At 40.0% G+C, this 22,002-nt stretch overlaps 1 protein-coding gene across 1 annotated transcript in view; it reads left to right on the top strand.

Moving 5' to 3' along the window:
* Positions 1-22,002, top strand: part of slc7a1b (solute carrier family 7 member 1b) — a 61,868-nt gene that overhangs the window by 24,402 nt on the left and 15,464 nt on the right. Inside the window, exons 3-7 of the mRNA XM_060944176.1 lie at positions 9,881-10,339; positions 11,892-12,050; positions 19,409-19,574; positions 20,072-20,205; positions 20,542-20,764. Of these exons, the coding sequence (XP_060800159.1) occupies positions 9,970-10,339; positions 11,892-12,050; positions 19,409-19,574; positions 20,072-20,205; positions 20,542-20,764 (1,052 nt within the window). The 5' untranslated portion in view covers positions 9,881-9,969. The remainder of the gene's footprint in view (positions 1-9,880; positions 10,340-11,891; positions 12,051-19,408; positions 19,575-20,071; positions 20,206-20,541; positions 20,765-22,002) is intronic.

Here is a 22,002-nt window from a genome sequence, read left to right as displayed (position 1 = left end):
CAGTAACATGAGAGGCTGCCTAAGGGTAAAGAAAACAATAACGTCACGCACTCGCCAACCAATCCCGGGCGACATCTCGGTGCTGAAAGGAACTTCCGGGAAGATTTTCTAGTTTCGGTTGTGTTGCCAGATTGGGCGGTTTTAAGTGCGTTTTGGCGGGTTTTGAACATATTTTGGGCTGGAAAACGTCAGCAGTATCTGGCAACACGGGAAGATTTCCTGGTTCTGGTTTACAGCGCTGACTCAGTTCGTGCAATCGCTGGTGTTGCGTAGGCTACCGTGTAAGCTCTGTCAATCTCAGCGACAAATTAAAAATGGCCAGAACATGCTGTGTACTTTTTAATCAATCACTCACAAAACTTTAGACATTTAAACATTTTACTTATGTAAACCTGGCAACTTTTGGCATCGTCTTTTGTTTATATAAGACGTACCAGTATTTCAGGCTCTAAAAACAAATATGTTGCAACGAATTGAAAAATACAACTAATACTCAGTTGCAGAACCGACGTATTTTAAAATATGGTATTTCAAAAAATGCCTTAGAAACCTTGCATGTTTTTTGCGACTTTTTTATATTTTGTGTGTGTGTGTGTGTGTGTGTGTGTGTGTGAGAGAGAGAGAGAGTTTTTTTTTCTTTTTTTTAAAGCAAAAATTAATGGTATAATTCAACACAGTTCATAAAAATGATATGAATGATGAACCAGAAGTCGTTGGGTCAGTGAGTAGAAAATCTTATTTCCAGTTTTAATCTCAAATTCATTTCATTTATACAAACAACACACATTTAATTAAAGGTGCTTTAAGGCTTAATTGTTCTCTGTTCTTGGGCAACAGGAAGTTCTTGTTCCCAGAATTGCTGTGATACTCATTTTCAGAAATAACAATAATTAAGTACAAAAATTCAGATTTGTAGCAAATTCTAAACTGTATACATGATTTCTGTTGAAGGACGTAAAGTCTTGGTGGCATTTCATGTAGTCCTTTAATCTCAAGTCTGAGTGGCATACTGTATGATGTCAGGAGGCAGTCAGTCATTGCTGAGAGTGTGTTAAAATATGGACAAGGAGGCGTTGGCACGGTCAGCTGTTGGAGTCACCTGGCCCTTCATCCATCCATCCATCCATTATCTGTAGCTGCTTATCCTGTAACCGGTCACCTGGCCTACTTGGCTCTATTTTACAAAGGCATCCTGCGTGCGTTTGGATCACTGACTACGTTTACATGCACATCCAAATCGAGCTGCTGTCGGTAATCGAGCTGAAGGTCCCAGCAGGGTGCCAGAGAAATCCAATCCTACATGCACACAATGAAATCGGGCTATTGTGTGAGGTACATTGTGCACCCGAGCCACAGGTGGCGCTACACGCCCCATCGTGTTGGTACACTTCCGGTTGTCATCATGAAGAAGAGCTATTCAAGAGTGTAAACAAAGTTATCAGTTCCGTGTTCTCCATTGCGCGTTTTTCTCCCATCCATGAATTTTAATATATTCAACTCCTTAAGCTGAATGAGCATGAACTCTGTCTCCTCATTGCTCCAGAAGTGCACGTTTCTGCTTGCCTGTGGCAGTGGGGGCGTGGTCAAGCGCCGGTCTGTGACAGGAGGGCGGAGCCAGGGAAGGTGAGTGGCAGAATCACTACACCTGACGGTAATTAACCTGTGTTTGTGTGTCTTCCCAGTAACCGCGCCCTATTTAAGGAGGCAGAGGGAGAGCAGAGGGGAGAGCTCATCCCGGGACTAGAACACAGCGCGCGTGTGTGTGTGTGTTTTTCTCTCAAGAATAAAAGTAGGCTGTTAAATTGAAAAGTCTGACAATAAAAAGCCTATTAGTACCAGAAGCTTTGTCCAGCCGTCCTCTGTGCTCCACCCACACTTCAGAGAGCTCTACATCGCCATTTTCTCTTCTTCGTTTGTTCCTCCTGACCTCTTCTGCTGCTCGCTGCTACTGTTGTCATGCCGACCGAGGCTGTTGTGTTTCCCGCTTGTGCTCTCGTCACTCGTCACTTCCGGAAGTAGCTCGACAACTAGCTCGATAGGGTATACATGCACAAAGTAGCTCGGCAGAAATCGCATAAACTAGGTCGTGTAGCTCGATTCCGAGAAATCAAGTTCGGTTCAATTTCAGCCAAATTAAGGTGTATACATGGCATTTTGAACTTCGATTTCAGTCGAGCAACGGCAGAAATTCGATTCTCTCTATGTGCATGTAAACGTAGTGAATGAGGTGCTCGCTGACCACCGATATTTATTAGCTTGGTCCTGCGTTTCCTTTCCTTCGCAACATAACATCTTTTCTTCTCGCTTTCCGTTACTGTAATCGATCTTTCGCATTTCATTCGCCTCCTCCATTTTCCTCTCCTGTTTCAAATTTGTATCCCACAATGCCTTGCGCAAACAGGGAAAGCCCACCATGTGATGCATGAGGTAGTGTTCAGCCTCTATCCATCATGACATAGTATGATTTGGGTCATGGTTAAGCAAGAAAAAATAGTGGAGAATTTAGGGCCACATGGCCCTAAATTCATTAATTGTTCTATTTTTTAAATTTTTTTAATAATAATAATAATAATAATAATATAATTGGAAGTCTTGATTCAAATTCAGTAGCTTTCAGTCCACTAAACAAAAATAATTGGGTCGCAGGCCGCTTCATCCTTCTACAGGGTCGCAGGCAAGCTGGAGCCCATCCCAGCTGACTACGGGCGAAAGGCGGGGTACACCCTGGACAAGTCGCCAGGTCATCACAGGGCTGACACATAGACACAGACAACCATTCACATTCACACCTACGCTCAATTTAGAGTCACCAGTTAACCTAACCTGCATGTCTTTGGACTGTGGGGGAAACCGGAGCACCCGGAGGAAACCCACGCGGACACGGGGAGAACATGCAAACTCCACACAGAAAGGCCCTCGCCGGCCCCGGGGCTCGAACCCAGGACCTTCTTGCTGTGAGGCGACAGCGCTAACCACTACACCACCGTGCCGCCCTAAATAATTGGGTGTCAGGGAAAATTCTTTTTATGACCTACATTTGAAAAATCTGAAAGGCAGTCTAGCTTTAAGTGTTTGCCTTTAAACTGGGTGGTGTAAACCAACAGTCAAGAAAAAAAAAGTACACAGCTTGTCCAGAACAAGCTGTGTACTTTTTAATCAATCACTCACAAAACTTTAGACATTTAAACATTTTACTTATGTAAACCTGGCAACTTTTGGCATCGTCTTTTGTTTATATAAGACGTACCAGTATTTCAGGCTCTAAAAACAAATATGTTGCAATGAATTGAAAAATACAACTAATACTCAGTTGCAGAACCAGGCAGTATTTTAAAATATGGTATTTCAAAAAAATGCCTTAGAAACCTTGCATGTTTTTGCGACTTTTTTATATTTTGTGTGTGTGTGTGTGTGTGTGTGAGAGAGAGAGAGAGTTTTTTTTTCTTTTTTTTTTTTTAAAGCAAAAATTAATGGTATAATTCAACACAGTTCATAAAAATGATATGAATGATGAACCAGAAGTCGTTGGGTCAGTGAGTAGAAAATCTTATTTCCAGTTTAATCTCAAATTCATTTCATTTATACAAACAACACACATTTAATTAAAGGTGCTTTAAGGCTTAATTGTTCTCTGTTCTTGGGCAACAGGAAGTTCTTGTTCCCAGAATTGCTGTGATACTCATTTTCAGAAATAACAATAATTAAGTACAAAAATTCAGATTTGTAGCAAATTCTAAACTGTATACATGATTTCTGTTGAAGGACGTAAAGTCTTGGTGGCATTTCATGTAGTCCTTTAATCTCAAGTCTGAGTGGCATACTGTATGATGTCAGGAGGCAGTCAGTCATTGCTGAGAGTGTGTTAAAATATGGACAAGGAGGCGTTGGCGCGGTCAGCTGTTGGAGTCACCTGGCCCTTCATCCATCCATCCATTATCTGTAGCTGCTTATCCTGTAACCGGTCACCTGGCCTACTTGGCTCTATTTTACAAAGGCATCCTGCGTGCGTTTGGATCACTGAGTGCCACAAAGTAGAAACCCCTCCCCTCGCTTATAATGAGCTCTATATATTTAGTTGGTTGGTGCTTACGCATTCGTGATTGTTACTGTTTGTGTGGGAAACTGTTTTGGTTGACAACAAAGGATTTCTTTAGCATGCTTTGGATTGTTCAGTGGGATTCGGTGTGGGTAAGTCAAAGTTTCGATTTTATTTACAGGCAATGCAATTGTTTTTGTTGTTGTTTAATTTTACTGTTACAGGTTCAGTATTTGTGTACATTTGTTTTCAAGGAATGATCTGAACGACACTTCATTTCCCTTTACATGAGTTTACATGACTAAACATCAGTGTTTTGTTATAAGGTGTGGTGTAAATGTCACACTTCTGAATGTGAATATAATCGTGTTTCATCACACTGCATGAGTTTGACCATGCAGGTGTGCACATGTGAGTACTTGCTTAAAAAACCAAAAAGCTTGCTGTAAAAAGTACATCGTTATCTACGAACATGGTGCACCTCTGAAGATAGACTTGACAGCCGCCATGTAATTTAATAATTGACATTTGCATATCGATTAAATTGAATTTGCTTAATTACTTTGGAATCCTGTATATTTATTCATGGACGAGGTTTTGTTAAACAAGTTGCTATGGATCGGCATGTATGTGCTATAAATTACAGCCTAATCTTAACCCTTTAACCATTTTAGATTTGTTAAAGGGTAATTATTAGACAGATAGCCATACTGTTAACTGGAAAGCATCTTTGGATCTTACTGATCAAAGTTGTCAAGGCATTAAAAGTAGACAGATATTCCTGGGTAGTCATGCATGTTTTAATGTGTGGATGCTCAACAGAATCCTCATATTTGTAGACTTTCTGAGAATTGTTTCGTGACATGTTCCAGCTAGTTTGTTTTATCAGGGTGCCACGCCCTGCCCACCAGAACTTACACCCAGTCCTTACATACCAACGTCAAAGCTTTCCCCAAAGCATGGGCACACAAGGTTCTGTTGTGCTATGCATCATCATCATCACTTGCACATCCAAAAAACAAATCAATACCATAAATTGAACAATGCAGAGTACTTTTGGTACATAAATCTCTCTTATTCCCCTCTGAAAATGAGTAATAACTATAGAAGTAGGAAGTTATTGTAATATACAGTGGGGCAAAAAAGTATTTAGTCAGTCACCAATTGTGCAAGTTCTCCCACTTAAAGATGAGAGAGGCCTGTAATTTTCATCATAGGTACACCTCAACTATGAGAGACAAAATGAGAAAAAAAAAAATCCAGAAAATCACATTGTCTTATTTTTAAAGAATTTATTTGCAAATTATGGTGGAAAATAAGTATTTGGTCAATAACAAAAGTTCATCTCAATACTTTGTTATATACCCTTTGTTGGCAATGACAGGTCAAACATTTTCTGTAAGTCTTCACAAGGTTTTCACACACTCAGGGATGAGAGTTGTCCGCTTTTCAGCGGAATTCCGCTTTTTCTAAGTAAAAATCAACCTTTTTATATTATGCCAAATCCATTGAGATTTTTTTTTTCATTTATTGAGGGGGGTTGGGGTATGTTCCTTCGTGATACTCAAGCGTAATTAATTCCTACGATGATGTTACATGTTTACATTTTCGCCATCTTTAGTCTCGCTAAGTCTTGCGGTAGAATACGTGTTATCTACAATGTAATTGGCCAAAACATCGCTGGCGAGAGCATGATAGCCAATCATAACAGTTCTTACAAGAGTGTGGGAAAGAACAAAAGCCAATCATAACAGTTCTTACAAAAGTACCCGCATCTGTTCTCTTTTATCGAAACTTGCACATGTTCATCATCGCTGCTCTTCAAAAATACGTTTCTCTTTCGTATCGGCTTTTTTACTCAAAATGCCGAATACAATTGACAAGCGAGACGAAGCAAAGGTACGTGAAATCAATACTGGTATAAAAAACAGAGAGGACTGACGAGCTCTTGTCTTTGGCCAAAAAGCTGAAGAAGTCGTCGAAATGATCAAATGAAAATGAGAAGTGACTGTGAACTATAAATAATTGTATAAAGTGTACATAGACATTATCCCATAAACTTAGCATTCGTTTGATTTAGTACATTGAACATGTATATGATAGATAGTCAGTAAATCTGAATTAATGCTGACAGTTTTGAAAACTTACATATTTCAAAAGACTTTTTGAAGAAATCATATGCAACTAATGAGGACATAGGGAGAAAAGGTCAGTCACCCTAAAATTTTATTTAATATATGAACATTTTGATAATTAATAAAACTTAAGTTTAATGTGAATTTAGTTTGTCGTTTTTGTTGATCATGAATTATAACCATACCCTTCAATGTAGAATGTGATTTTATCTTGAATTCAAACAATACTCCTATTGATTTGAAACATATTTTCATGTGAATATATAAAAAAGACAACAGATATTTTTTTTTTTATCTACTACAGCTCAGATTGCAGGACAAGTGGTTTGTAAGGCCTTATTTTTCAAAATTTTCCCAGGGGGGCATCTTGAAGCCCCCCGTTGGCTTCGGGCACCATCTTGTTTTCTGCTTTTTTGATGACCACCCACTCATCCCTGCACACTGTTGCTGGTATTTTGGCCCATTCCTCCATGCAGATCTCCTCTAGAGCAGTGATGTTTTGGGGCTGTTGCTGGGCAACACGGACTTTCAACTCCCTCCAAAGATTTTCTATGGGGTTGAGATCTGGAGACTGGCTAGGCCACTCCAGGACCTTGAAATGCTTCTTACGAAGCCACTCCTTCATTGCCCAGGCGGTGTGTTTGGGATCATTGTCATGCTGAAAGACCCAGCCACGTTTAATCTTCAATGCCCTTGCTGATGGAAGGAGGTTTTCACTCAAAATCTCACGATACATGGCCCCATTCATTCTTTCCTTTACACGGATCAGTCGTCCTGGTCCCTTTGCAGAAAAACAGCCCCAAAGCATGATGTTTCCACCCCCATGCTTCACAGTAGGTATGGTGTTCTTTGGATGCAACTCAGCATTCTTTCTCCTCCAAACACCACAAGTTGAGTTTTTACCACAAAGTTCTATTTTGGTTTCATCTGACCATATGACATTCTCCCAATCCTCTTCTGGATCATCCAAATGCTCTCTAGCAAACTTCAGACGGGCCTGGACATGTACTGGCTTAAGCAGGGGGACACGTCTGGCACTGCAGGATTTGAGTCCCTGGCGGCGTAGTGTGTTACTGATGGTAGCCTTTGTTACTTTGGTCCCAGCTCTCTGCAGGTCATTCACTTGGTCCCCCCCGTGTGGTTCTGGGATTTTTGCTCACCGTTCTTGTGATCATTTTGACCCCACGGGGTGAGATCTTGCGTGGAGCCCCAGATCGAGGGAGATTATCAGTGGTCTTGTATGTCTTCCATTTTCTAATAATTGCTCCCACAGTTGATTTCTTCACACTAAGCTGCTTACCTATTGCAGATTCAGTCTTCCCAGCCTGGTGCAGGTCTACAATTTTGTTTCTGGTGTCCTTTGACAGCTCTTTGGTCTTGGCCATAGTGGAGTTTGGAGTGTGACTGTTTGAGGTTGTGGACAGGTGTCTTTTATACTGATAACGAGTTCAAACAGGTGCCATTAATCCAGGTAACGAGTGGAGGACAGAGGAGCCTTTTAAAGAAGTTGTTACAGGTCTGTGAGAGCCAGAAATCTTGCTTGTTTGTAGGTGACCAAATACTTATTTTACCGAGGAATTTACCAATTAATTCATTAAAAATCCTACAATGTGATTTCCTGGATTCTTTCCCCCCATTCGGTCTCTCATAGTTGAAGTGTACCTATGATGAAAATTACAGGCCTCTCTCATCTTTTTAAGTGGGAGAACTTGCACAGTTGGTGGCTGACTAAATACTCTTTTATAGATCGAGACTATCCTGGGACTCAACTGGATATATCCTGGGATTGAGTCCTAGGATCGAGACTATCCTGGGACTCAACCCAGAAGTGAAAATAAAAGGTTTCACTGCGTGCACTGACTGCCATTCGCAACTAATACATAAAACCATATTCTATGGTCGCTAGACAGTGCTGTTGCATGATTTGACCTCGGTTCTGTTCCTGACATCCTGCAATTGGAAAATGAAGAGGTGTACTATGAAGTGTTTTCATTTCAGATCTAATTTTGCCCTTTACATTTTGCCTCTTGCATATTTGACAAGGTAAAAACAGCAAATTTAATGTTGAATTGTGCCCAAGTCAGCCCTAGATGCCACCAGAATGCACCATTTGAAGTCTCTCATTGCAAAATTTTCCAAGGGAGCATTTCCCCGGACCCTCCTAGCAGCCTTCGGGGCCATCTGGGCTGGGCTGGGTTCCACATCAGTAGCACCGCTCTGATATATATGGGGGTTTTTTTTCTGAGGAAAGCCCTGAACGGCATGCCCAAATTTATATGCGCCCTACTCATAATGTTCCTGAACTTTCCAAGTGGCCGCCACATATTGAAAGTTCCGCCACAAAAAGAAAATGTGCCCTAAAGAGTACTAAAAAATGTAACCAACTTTCAGTGAAAGTAACACATGTTGACCAATCACAGCACACGATCAGCGTGAGTCATAGCCATGCTCTGTCGACCATTTTATCTTTTTACAATAATGAGTCAGTGAAGCAAGGTAAACGCAAGTCTACAAAGGCAACAATGCCTACAAATGCACAAAAGGTTGAAGCTGCAAGGGGCTCAGAGAATTTAGCATCTCTGTTTGCCAGAACGTAAGTATACCTAGAAGCTGGAGGACTCAACAAATTCAGTCAAAAAGTTAAGACCGGCATATCTAGACTCTAGATATACAATAGATCTATAGAAAATTTAGGCACTAACATTAACATGTTAGACTAGATCTAATCTAACATTAATATCCTGGACTAATATTATCTATCAATTAACGCTGTTAGAATTACTATTATTATTAGTATTAATTAACGTTACACCTAGTTGAGGTTAATTGCAATTGGCTTGCAACCATTTAATTTTAAATAGGCCTAACTGTAGAAGGGGTTGCAAATTAAACTGAATTGTAATGATAACTTGCTGGAAAAGTTGCTCCCCAAAGTGGCAGACAACTGGCTGAAAACCAAAAAGAGGAGACTGTTTAACATTAATGGTGACAAACGGAACAGTAGAGAAACTACATTCCTGAATGTATGCATCGTGTAAAACTGTTGCAGAGACAGTCACTTAAAATGCCTTTGTTAGAATTATGACTCAACTCTAATTCTCACTTTTAATCTATACACTGATCAGCTATAACATTTATGACCACGTGTCATGGGGTGGGATATATTAGGCAGCAAGAGAACAGTCAGCTCTTGAAGTTGATGTGTTGGAAGCAGGAAAAGTGGGCAAAATTAAGGATCTGAGCGACTTTGACAAGAGCCAAATTGGGATGGCGAGACGACTGGGTCTGAGCGTCTCCAAAATGGCACATCTTGTGGGGTGTTCCCAGTATGCAGTGGTTAGTACCTACCTATAGTGGCCAAGGAAGAACAACCGGTGAACTGGCAACAGGGTCATGGGTGTCGAAGGCTAGCCCATATGGTCCAATCCCACAGAAGACCTACTGTAGCACAAACTGCTGACACATTTCTGTTTTAGCCAGCATTAAATTTTTCATTTATGAAACTGAGTATGCACTGAATGGCATTACAAATGCCAGATATTTAAGACTGTCCCAGTTTCGACACTAACAATTCTAACTTCTGAACATCTCTCAATTCTCAAGTGCACAGGGTATCAAATGTTGATTCGATAAAGCATCTTTTTATTTCACGCATTCGCTCTATACATTGTAAAATGTGTCTGTTTCTGTGTTTTTCTTTCTTCTCCAGGTCATAAACCCTGCACTGGAGAACTCGTGCGCGCGTGTGTGTGCGCGCGCGTGCGTGTGTGTGTGTGTGTGTGTGTGTAAAGCTTCATCATGGTTCTGTCTGTGCTGCAAGCCTTCGGGAAAAAGCTGCTACGTGTGAAAGTGGTGGATTGCAGCACCGAGGAGTCACGTCTGTCACGCTGTCTCAACACGTTTGACTTGGTGGCGCTTGGTGTGGGCAGCACACTCGGCGCTGGCGTGTATGTGCTGGCAGGTGCCGTAGCGAGGGAAAATGCCGGTCCTGCCATTGTGCTCTCGTTCCTGATCGCTGCTCTGGCCTCAGTCATGGCAGGGCTGTGTTACGCTGAGTTTGGAGCACGAGTGCCCAAGACCGGATCGGCGTATCTGTACAGCTACGTGACCGTGGGAGAGTTGTGGGCCTTCATTACTGGCTGGAATCTCATCCTGTCATACATCATAGGTGAGCTAACATTGCTTGTTTCAGGTTATGCATGATCTTAGGTCTTCACGATCCTGTTGGAGGAAAGCAAGTCCGTTTATTAATGCTTTTTTTTTTAAGTTTTTTTTGGGGCTTTTTTCACCTTTATTGGATAGGACAGTGTAGAGACAGGAAATGAGCGGGAGAGAGAGACGGGGAGGGATCGGGAAATGACCTCGGGCCGGAATTGAACCCGGGTCCCCGGATTTTTATGTTATGGCGCCTAATCCACCTGAGCCACGACGCCCCCATTAATGCTTATTTTTGAAACATGGTTCTGGCCATGTGCTAAAAGCCAAGGTTAACATGGACAGACTTATCTTTCAGGGTCAGGAAAAAAAAACAGAAGCATGATTAGTGGAAGTAGAAAGTCCCTGTTGGGAACAAGAGAACATGGCAAACGCATGTAACAGCTTGTACTGGCACAAAAAAAAATGCAGAAGAGGTGAGACCTGAGAATCAAGAGTGAGACAGAAAGCAAAAATGTGAGGTTTGTAAACTTCTTCAGATTTAGAGTTGGAAAAATATTTATAATATATCAAAGGTTTGGACGCACTCACTCAATCTGTAATCTTGTGCAATGTTGACTGTAACCCTGGAATGCCATTTCACTGGGATTAGGACGAGTTCATCGATTTTTATTAAAAGTCTTAACCAAAGTGCAAATGTCAATGATATCTCTTCGCTTGATCATGCCCAAGTTAAACCAACAGTGTAACCAAAGTTTTGTCCAGCACACATGGCTAAAAAATAATTTGTATTTATTTAACACTTTTAAAAATTAGATTAGATTAGATAAAACTTTATTGATAGGGTTCCCTCAGGGAAATTAAGATTCTAGTAGCATCATTACAGATAAACAGAGAAAAGAAATAGAGGAAACTTCTAGATAAATTAAAATAAATTATTTACATATAAAAAGAATAAGATATGGGGGAGAGAGAGGAGGGGGGTTAGGGTTAAAAAATACCTCTCGTCATTACTGATTACAATCCCTGCCACAGAAGCATAACACTGTACACTGAAGATTAGCCTTCATACATTTACATCGACCCGAACACCCTTTCTTCCAACCGATGAATCAAATGCCCCCATATCTAGAATTATTATATACATCAACTTGAGCTAGTGTGCCAGATTTCAAGCTTGTATCACAAAACGAACAATTCCTTTTTTTTTTCTTTTTTTTTTTTTTGTTGCTTAACAGCCGGACTATAGGGAACCCGTCCTTTTCTGGGTGAGTGGGATTATAAACCATTATCATAATATATCACACACTAGCAGTTCAGGGCTCAAGAAATGTCAGGCCTCATAGACTCCAAGTATGTGTTTTGTTTCCTGAGTCGCCTACTTCATCATTCTGCCAGCAAATAAGCACCATGCTGGAGTTGCTTGGATATTTCTGCATAATTATCTGCTTCATTTCTGTCTTGAATGTGATACTTGAAATCTGTCGTTTTTGGTTCTGTGACCTTCTGGAAAGCAACCTGTCTGTTGTTTCGTCTTGAAATATCTCTCTCTCTCTCTCTCTAAGGGACATCCAGTGTAGCTCGAGCCTGGAGCGCCACATTCGATGAGCTCATAGGGAACCGAATCGAGATGTTCTGCAGGAGCCATATGAGTATAAACGCGCCTGGGATTTTATCCCAGTACCCAGACATATTCGCTGTGATCATCATCCTCGTTCTTACTGGTAAGGCCCTTCTACAAAGCTTACAACTCAACTGAACACTAAATTGCAGCAAACCAATCCTCATGGAAAATGTTTCAAAGCCATGATTTTTCAATATTGAATTCTAATTTGCGATTTCTTCTCTTCCCTCTGGTGAACTGGAGCTACATGACCTGAATTTGCATTATATTATGTGTCTTTAGCTCCCCATTTCTCATCACACCTCGAAAAAGGGTTTAGTAATTTAATTAGATTTAGAAACCTTTAGTCTGTCTTTAATACCTATTAAGAAATTAATAAATGTGGTTTTCAGGGTTCCCGCGGGTCCTTAAAAAGTCTTAAATACAACTTTCGGTTTTCAAGGCCTAAAAATGTCTTAAATTGTTTGGAATGACTGGAATTTTCGAAAGGGAGGTATTAAATTTAATATTGGACCGAACGAGTGAAATGTCTCCATCCGGTTTGGGGTATTTTTTTTAACCGTAATTTTAAAAGTGACCAGCGTACCTTTTGGGGGCAGCATTGGTTCTGTGCGTTCTGTGCATTCCGTAGATCAAGAACTAACGTTAGGAGGCTACTGGAGGCAGTGTGGTGTGGTGTGGTGGTTGTGAAGAGTGAGAGATACGCAGGTAGCTTACGTGGGCGCTAGAAAGCGTTGATAATTATGGGAAGATGTCTTTTTAACGACAAGTGGTTGGGGGATGACAAATACCCCCAAAATAAGGAAAATAATCGTTCGCGATAAAAAGAGCTGGATCGCATAAATGTGTTTAAAGATAACGCAGCGCTGGGGACACGGCGGACTGGGAAACTGTTTTTTCACGGACACGAGGCGCGTGCGCATGTTAGAGGTCAAGTGCTCTGGAGTGAAACGCAGGGGGGTTCACGCATGTGCACAAGAGTCAGGTGGAAAATGGGACTTATAGGAAATACTAATAATAATAATGATTAGCATAATTTTTTACATAATTAACATTGTTTATTGTACTAAGTTTAATATAAATATATAAACAACCTTTATTTAAAAACTCAATTAAAAAGAACTCCAGAAAATACAATAATTCTAAATATTGTACAATATAAATAATTTGCGGCGGCACGGTGGTGTAGTGGTTAGCGCTGTCGCCTCACAGCAAGAAGGTCCTGGGTTCGAGCCCCGGGGCCGGCAAGGGCCTTTCTGTGTGGAGTTTGCATGTTCTCCCCGTGTCCGCGTGGGTTTCCTCCGGGTGCTCCGGTTTCCCCCACAGTCCAAAGACATGCAGGTTAGGTTAACTGGTGACTCTAAATTGACCGTAGGTGTGAATGTGAGTGTGAATGGTTGTCTGTGTCTATGTGTCAGCCCTGTGATGACCTGGCGACTTGTCCAGGGTGTACCCCGCCTTTCGCCCGTAGTCAGCTGGGATAGGCTCCAGCTTGCCTGCGACCCTGTAGAAGGATAAAGCGGCTAGAGATAATGAGATGAGATGAGATAAATAATTTGCACAAAGTTTTTTTTTAGTTTTATTACTTATCGTCTACAACAGTGTTTTTAATATAATAATAAGAATAACATTAACAACCACTAATAATAATTAATAGTAATAGTAATTATTGATTATTAATCATTACTACTTATGAATTAGTGATTAATAAGTACTAGGGATTATTAAATGTTATAAAATTAAGTTATTAAAAATTATTACAAATTATTAAAAAGTAGTAATTGGTAGAATACAAACAAATACTCATGGATTATAGATTTTTTTTTTTTAAATAGTGAACATTGATATAAAATAACTGTACTACTAATAATAATAAACAATAATACTACTAGTAATACTTGTTGTTAATATTATCAGTTCAGTTGTTATCAATGTTCACTATTAAAAACAAATTATCTATAATCCATGAATAATTGTTTGTATCACTACTACTACTACTACTACTACTAATAATAATAATAATAATAATAACTACTTTTTTAAATAATAATTTTAACTAATCTCATAACTCAATTTTATAGCATTTTAATAATCACTATGTATTATTTATTAGTATAATTTAGTAGTTGATGATAATTACTACTTATTATTAAATTACATTTTGATAATCACTGCTTATTAATTAAGTAGTAATAATACTGAATTATAATAATTGCTACGCTATTGTGGGTGCAATCAGTTAATTATTGATATTAAGTGATCACTCATTAAATCAGTCTCATTAAATTTTGAAGGTCAATAATTAAAATGAATCAATCCCATTGAATCGTTTACTTTGACTCGTTTGAATTGAATCATACCATAGAATCAGTCTCATTCAATGGATCGTTTAGTGAATCATTTGGTGAATCGTTCAATGAATCATTTAGTGAATCATACCATTAATCCTGGTGCTTAATAATAAATTACCAAACAGCTAAATTATGGTATATTTCCAAATTATTACAATCACTTACCATATTACATAACTTTTATATGCACCCTTTTGAATTCGAGGGAGACTGGGGACTTCATGTTGTTCACACAAACAAACACAGCTTGTTTAATAAATGAATTTATTATAACAAAGATAAAAATAATAAACCAATATATACAAGCAGTGAGGTGTGTGTGTGTGTGTGTGTAGGACTTGACCATGTGTTTAGCCTCGTGTAGCTAACTACACGTGGTGGAGGCCTAGCTTGTTGGTAGCTAAACAAAAGAATGTTATCTAAACAGAACAAAGGATTAGCTCTGTGTTTAGCCTTGTGTTGCTAGTGTGAGTTTGCTAAAGGCCCTATGGCCTAGCTAAAGTGTGTTGGTTAGGCCTGGTGAGGCCTACTGAGCACGTGTTGCTAAAGACAAGGGTATTAGCCGTAGCTAACTAAAAGCTAGCTTGTGGATTTCTAGCTGAGGTGTGGTTTATCAGGCCTGATGGCCTGCTGAGCACATGGTAGGCCTTGATTAGCTTTGTGTTGCTAAGCAGACAAAAGGGAAGCTGTAGCTAACCCACTAGCTCATAACCATACTGAATCCACTGAAATCTTAATGAGATCAAGATGTATAATAATGAAATTATAATGTTAGTAAGAATAAGAGAGAGAGAAGCATGCGCAGCCTATCTATTAAACAATTGAGAGAACATAGAAACAAAATAAATCAACACGCTGCGTGTCTAACAGTGTAACAGATAAACCTGGGTTTAAATTCACACTATTTCAAATAAAAGCAAATTCCTAAGACTATCCTAATTATGCCCAAATGCCAAAATCTTACTTAATCCTGCCTTTAGCAAGATATGAAGAACTATTCGCCGGTGTAGTCTCGGGCCTCGCCGTGGGAGCACGTGAGCCGCTCGTGATGGAGGCGTAGAAACTTTCGGGTCCAGCGGAGCACTTGGGTGGTTCCCGTGGAAAGCAGAGGATTCTTGGTCCGAACCTCAGCGTTCGTGAGGAAAAGTCTCTGATCAGAATAAGATGCACAGCGCTTTGAGTTAAAAAGGATTCAATCGCTTCTTAACTTTTGACTGCCTGGGCTGCAGTCGTGACGTCACTTCTAATGCAAGTAAACCGGTTGTAACTCGGGTTGAGTTTAAAGATCGCGCGACTGTAGAGTTTACCTTTGCCAAGGGTAAGAAGCAAAATCGCGCTGAGTGATGGATCTTGCAAGAAAGAAGACGTCTTTTTGGGGTGGAGAGCGCGCCTCTTTATACATCCAGATCCATCGGAAGCCAGACGTGAGAGACAAAGATGGAAGCGTTGTCCCATTGTTTTATGTTTCCTTGTATGATGACGTAGATGATCCCGCCCACGCGTGACATAGGTCACACGGAAGTGGACTGGGAATTGTAGTTCTGACACAAGATGGCGGCATGATACCTACACTATTCATTAATTAATATAGCTAATAAGTAGTGATTATTAAAGTTATAAAATTGAGTTAAAATTTTTTTAATTATTAAAAAAGTAGTTATTATTATTATTATTAGTAGTAGTAGTAGTAGTAGTAATACAAACAATTATTCATGGATTATAGATAATAATTAATTATTATTTTTGAATAATGAACATTGATATAACAATTGCACTGATGATAATTAGTTTAGTTATTACAACACATTGATTAATATTGATAATGGTTATGAAAGGTGACAGTTTTTCTGTGTTTAATGTAACGCTCTGATGATTGTATGACTGCATAAACAGGTTTATGCTGTTTCCTGCTATAATGCAGAAGATACTCGAGAACTTCCTCAGCCAGCTGTATACTGTATGACACTCAGACTGATTTTGCTGTCAGACACAAAATCACATCATCAAAGATAATCTTTGGGGATTGAAATAATGCCAGCTAAGGTTGTTCAGCTGGTTCTACAACCCTGATTCCAAAAAAGTTGGGACAAAGTACAAATTGTAAATAAAAACGGAATGCAATGATGTGGAAGTTTCAAAATTCCATATTTTATTCAGAATAGAACATAGATGACATATCAAATGTTTAAACTGATAAAATGTGTCATTTAAAGAGAAAAATTAGGTAATTTTAAATTTCATGACAACAACACATCTCAAAAAAGTTGGGACAAGGCCATGTTTACCACTGTGAGACATCCCCTTTTCTCTTTACAACAGTCTGTAAACGTCTGGGGACTGAGGAGACAAGTTGCTCAAGTTTAGGGATAGGAATGTTAACCCATTCTTGTCTAATGTAGGATTCTAGTTGCTCAACTGTCTTAGGTCTTTTGTCGTCTCTTCCGTTTTATGATGCGCCAAATGTTTTCTATGGGTGAAAGATCTGGACTGCAGGCTGGCCAGTTCAGTACCCGGACCCTTCTTCTACGCAGCCATGATGCTGTAATTGATGCAGTATGTGGTTTGGCATTGTCATGTTGGAAAATGCAAGGTCTTCCCTGAAAGACACGTCGTCTGGAGGGGAGCATATGTTGCACTAGAACCTGGATATACCTTTCAGCATTGATGGTGTCTTTCCAGATGTGTAAGCTACCCATGCCACACGCACTAATGCAACCCCATACCATCAGAGATGCAGGCTTCTGAACTGAGCGCTGATAACAACTTGGGTCGTCCTTCTCCTCTTTAGTCCGAATGACACGGCGTCCCTGATTTCCATAAAGAACTTCAAATTTTGATTCGTCTGACCACAGAACAGTTTTCCACTTTGCCACAGTCCATTTTAAATGAGCCTTGGCCCAGAGAAGACGTCTGCGCTTCTGGATCATGTTTAGATACGGCTTCTTCTTTGAACTATAGAGTTTTAGCTGGCAACGGCGGATGGCACGGTGAATTGTGTTCACAGATAATGTTCTCTGGAAATATTCCTGAGCCCATTTTGTGATTTCCAATACAGAAGCATGCCTGTATGTGATGCAGTGCCGTCTAAGGGCCTGAAGATCATGGGCACCCAGTATGGTTTTCCAGCCTTGACCCTTACGCACAGAGATTCTTCCAGATTCTCTGAATCTTTTGATGATATTATGCACTGTAGATGATGATATGTTCAAACTCTTTGCAATTTTACACTGTCGAACTCCTTTCTGATATTGCTCCACTATTTGTCGGCGCAGAATTAGGGGGATTGGTGATCCTCTTCCCATCTTTACTTCTGAGAGCCACTGCCACTCCAAGATGCTCTTTTTATACCCAGTCATGTTAATGAGCTATTGCCAATTGACCTAATGAGTTGCAATTTGGTCCTCCAGCTGTTCCTTTTTTGTACCTTTAACTTTTCCAGCCCCTGTCCCAACTTTTTTAAGATGTGTTGCTGTCATGAAATGTCAAATGAGCCAATATTTGGCATGAAATTTCAAAATGTCTCACTTTCGACATTTGATATGTTGTCTGTGTTCTATTGTGAATACAATACCAGTTTTTGAGATTTGTAAATTATTGCATTCCGTTTTGATTTACAATTTGTACTTTGTCCCAACTTTTTTGGAATCGGGGTTGTACTTGCCGTTTATTGTTTTCGTTTTTGAAATGATTCATGGTGTTTTCTCCAGTAAACACCAGTCTTCTCCTTGCTGCTACAGTAGTTCTGCAGGCCCAAAGCACACGACTTTGCTTCAGCTGTTTGCATGTCTAACAGTTGCCATTGATGCACCCTGTTGTTCACCAGTTGTGTGCATTCTTCTTAAGGTTCGTAAAAAAACTATTGCAGAAAAGTTTTAAGTTGTTGTATTTATCATTTTCTTTGCCATGGTACAGTCTTAATTTTTCCATTTAGAGGTCTTGAAAAGGTCTTAAAAGTCTTTAAATTTGTACTTGAAAAATGTGCAGATACCCTGGTTTTGTTCTTGACTATTTGCACTAATTACTGTCCTTGTTGACAGATGTTATTTGCACTAAGTCCACCCACCAGTTGTCAGGAGGTCAGATAATTGGCATGTACATATACAACAGAAATGTTTTAATCAACTGAACACTGTTTACAATTTACACACGTTCATATATTACTTAATTAGAATAAACATTAGCTGTTTGAGTTGTTTCTTCTACTTGCACATGTGATGTAAGTAATATTTTTAAATATGCATACAGGACACTTTTTCAATGGAATAAAAGCATGTGTTCTAGTCCCTTCTCACAGGTTTCATTCATTTGGTTTGATAGCATGCAATATTATTAGCATATCGCTTGTCCTAGGTGTATTACATCGCTCTAGCCAGTGGAGAATGAGCGTTGAATATGGTTTACGATATTGCATGGTTGTCAAGGCAACATGACGTCACACGTCGGAGACGTAAAACTTCCACACTAGCAAGCGACTGTGACAATTTGTAAACAGATATGGCTGTCAGGTTTTCTTCATTAAATACGAAAGATTTTGAGAGAATTTTGAAAGAAAAAGACGCGTTGAAAGGAATGTGTATGTATAATAATAATAATAATAATGGCTTTTTTTCATGGAATATCAGATATATTCAATTCAGCTAGCATGATATTGAACTCGTCTTCGACTCGTTCAATATCATGCTAGCTGAATGGAACATATCTGATGTACCACAAAAAAAGCCAGCCAATATTATTAAAATATGCCATGGAGATTAATTTGTACTTTTTTTGTGACTTTTTAATATTTAATGTTTGAACCGTAATGCGGAATGATAATCTGAACAACTTTTATTTCTCCTCGAATATTTTAATTTTTCATGCGACAACAGAGGAATTAGTGTAATCATACTTTTTTTTTGCATACACTTTTTTTTCTCAAACAAGAATCCAAAAAGGAAAAAAAACATACATTTCATCTTTGTCGCAAATCTTATGTTGTACTTTTGTGTAAACGGTGGAATCTTATTTGAACACAGTGCAAATAGTATCTTTACCTCTTCCCTTGGTACAAGTAGATCCTGTCTTTTTATGTTTTGGAGACCTCCTTTAAGTGTCGTATTGTTTTCAGGGCTGCTGGCATTTGGAGTGAAGGAGTCTGCTATGGTGAATAAAGTGTTCACCTGTGTCAACGTGCTGGTGTTGGTGTTTGTCGTGATCGCGGGTTTTATCAAAGGATCCCTCAAAAACTGGAACCTGAATCCAGAAGAGATCCTTAACAGAAGCTTGAGTGAAAAGTGAGTTGTGCGTGTGTGTGTGTAATCTCTCTATTATTCATTTTAGTCATGTATAACCATCTCATCTCATTATCTCTAGCCGCTTTATCCTTCTACAGGGTCGCAGGCAAGCTGGAGCCTATCCCAGCTGACTACGGGCGAAAGGCGGGGTACACCCTGGACAAGTCACCAGGTCATCACAGGGCTGACACATAGACACAGACAACCATTCACACTCACATTCACACCTACGGTCAATTTAGAGTCACCAGTTAACCTAACCTGCATGTCTTTGGACTGTGGGGGAAACCGGAGCACCCGGAGGAAACCCACGCGGACACGGGGAGAACATGCAAACTCCACACAGAAAGGCCCTCGCCGGCCCCGGGGCTCAAACCTTGCTGTGAGCCGACAGCGCTAACCACTACACCACCGTGCCGCCCCTGTATAACCATGTTTATTTAAAAATTTTGTTAATCATCTCGGTTGATATCCCCTTTTTTATTAAATCTTCGTAGTGAAACTGGACCAGTGCCTTCACCTGACAGTCTGGGAGCAGGAGGGTTTATACCATTTGGAATAACTGGAGTTCTCTCAGGTGCTGCTACCTGCTTTTATGCTTTTGTCGGGTTTGACTGCATCGCAACAACAGGTGAGAAACTGAATAGTGCATGCGGGAAAAGTATTACATTGCATTATACTTGGACGTTTTTTGTATCGTGAGCCTTACTTTGTTCAGGCTTTGCTTGTAACACACACTGGAAAAAAGATCAGCAGCAGCTTCGCTTTGATTCTCTTTCAGTCTGTCTTAATACTTATGCTGAAATATAAGCATCAGAGTTATCGAAACTTTCAGCTGAATTATAATCCAAATGTGCTTTAATCTCACTAAACCTCTGAGTACCGAGCTATAAAAGACTTCACACTGGTTGTGCTTCAGAACTGGGTTTGCTGTGTGTTTATGGAGTCTGCTGCTCTCTTTCTGTAGGAGAGGAGGTAAAGAACCCACAGAGGGCCATCCCTATTGGTATTGTGGCCTCGCTGCTCATCTGCTTTGTGGCCTATTTCAGCGTCTCTGCAGCTCTTACTGTGATGATGCCCTATTACCTGTTGGATAAGAACAGCCCGCTGCCTGTGGCCTTTAAATACGTGGGTTGGGACGGAGCTAAGTACGCTGTGGCAGTCGGATCACTGTGTGCCCTCTCTACCAGGTAAACGCAGCTCTAGTGTAGGGTGTTTGAACGAATATAGTTGTATAGACAAGAAGCTTCTCAGTAGTGGTCACTTGTGAGGAAATGTACGTTTTATATGATTTGTGCGCTTAAGATTTCCATGGAAAGAAACGTTTTCTTCATGATTATTTGAAGTAAATTATATTTAAATGACATCTCTTGTTCAAATGGTGTTTCCACGAAGCCTTGCCTCCTAATGATATTAAGTTAGGATTTGCTGACTGATCGGGTTCTTTCCTTCCACAATGCTATGTACAAAATTATAGAAAGTAAAAGGACATCAAAACAGGACTTACTTACAAAGCCAACAAACTTGCTTGGTTCTCTTTCTCAGAATATTTAAGTGATTTCATGAAATCGAGTCGTACATGAGCTGATAGCCGATGAGGCGCGTAGCACTGAGTTGGCTATAGACCCTTTTCAGTCACATGACCTTCGTAAACGCGACCGCCATTTTGGACATGTAGTGGACTTCGGCTCGAATCGGTTTGAATGCGAGGAAGGCAACAAACATAAAAGAAAAAGGAGCGAGATGCAGAAAACTGTATTTACTAGTTTACTGTAATTATGATCTGGCAGCTATTTACACCGGATCCAGTATAAATAGCTGCCGGAGCCAACGTCCGAGCTTGCCGGAGCGTGCCCCGGCCGGCCGCGAGCTAGCACGCTCCGGAACCTCGGACGTTGGCTCCGGCATCTATTTACACTGGATCCGGTGTAAATAGCTGCCAGATCATAATTACAGTAAACTAGAATGGAATGTTAACAGCAATGTAATGCCTTTTCTGGCTAATTTTATTCGTCTTACCTCCAACAAAGTGGTCACTACACAAGCGTTGGTATGCCGCTATCCATCTTCTCCGTCGGTCAGCATCTACCGGGATCCGATAAAATGATAACCCTTGCCTTGTTTGTTGATGGTTACTACATCCAGGTGCACAACAATATAGTGGCATGATGGAAGTCTTGCTGAAAATAAACACTTTCTTTGCTGCTGTTCCTCAATGCTGGCTGTGGTAAACTACTGGTAGTACACGTACAAAATGGCGGCCGCGTTTGTCGTGACGTCACGTGAAAAGGGTCCATAAACCATGTACGACGAGATTGAGTGGAATAACTTTTATTCCATCCACATTCACTGGATTTTGAGAACTGGAGCGTTTTTATTTTTATTTTTTGCAAATTCGTTAAATAAAAAAAATGTCCAACAAAGTAAT

This window comes from Neoarius graeffei, chromosome 17 (assembly GCF_027579695.1).
Source record: "Neoarius graeffei isolate fNeoGra1 chromosome 17, fNeoGra1.pri, whole genome shotgun sequence".
Taxonomy (NCBI): Eukaryota; Metazoa; Chordata; class Actinopteri; order Siluriformes; family Ariidae; genus Neoarius; species Neoarius graeffei.
Note: the sequence above shows the minus strand (reverse complement) of the source record. Positions and strands in the feature narration are given on the sequence as shown.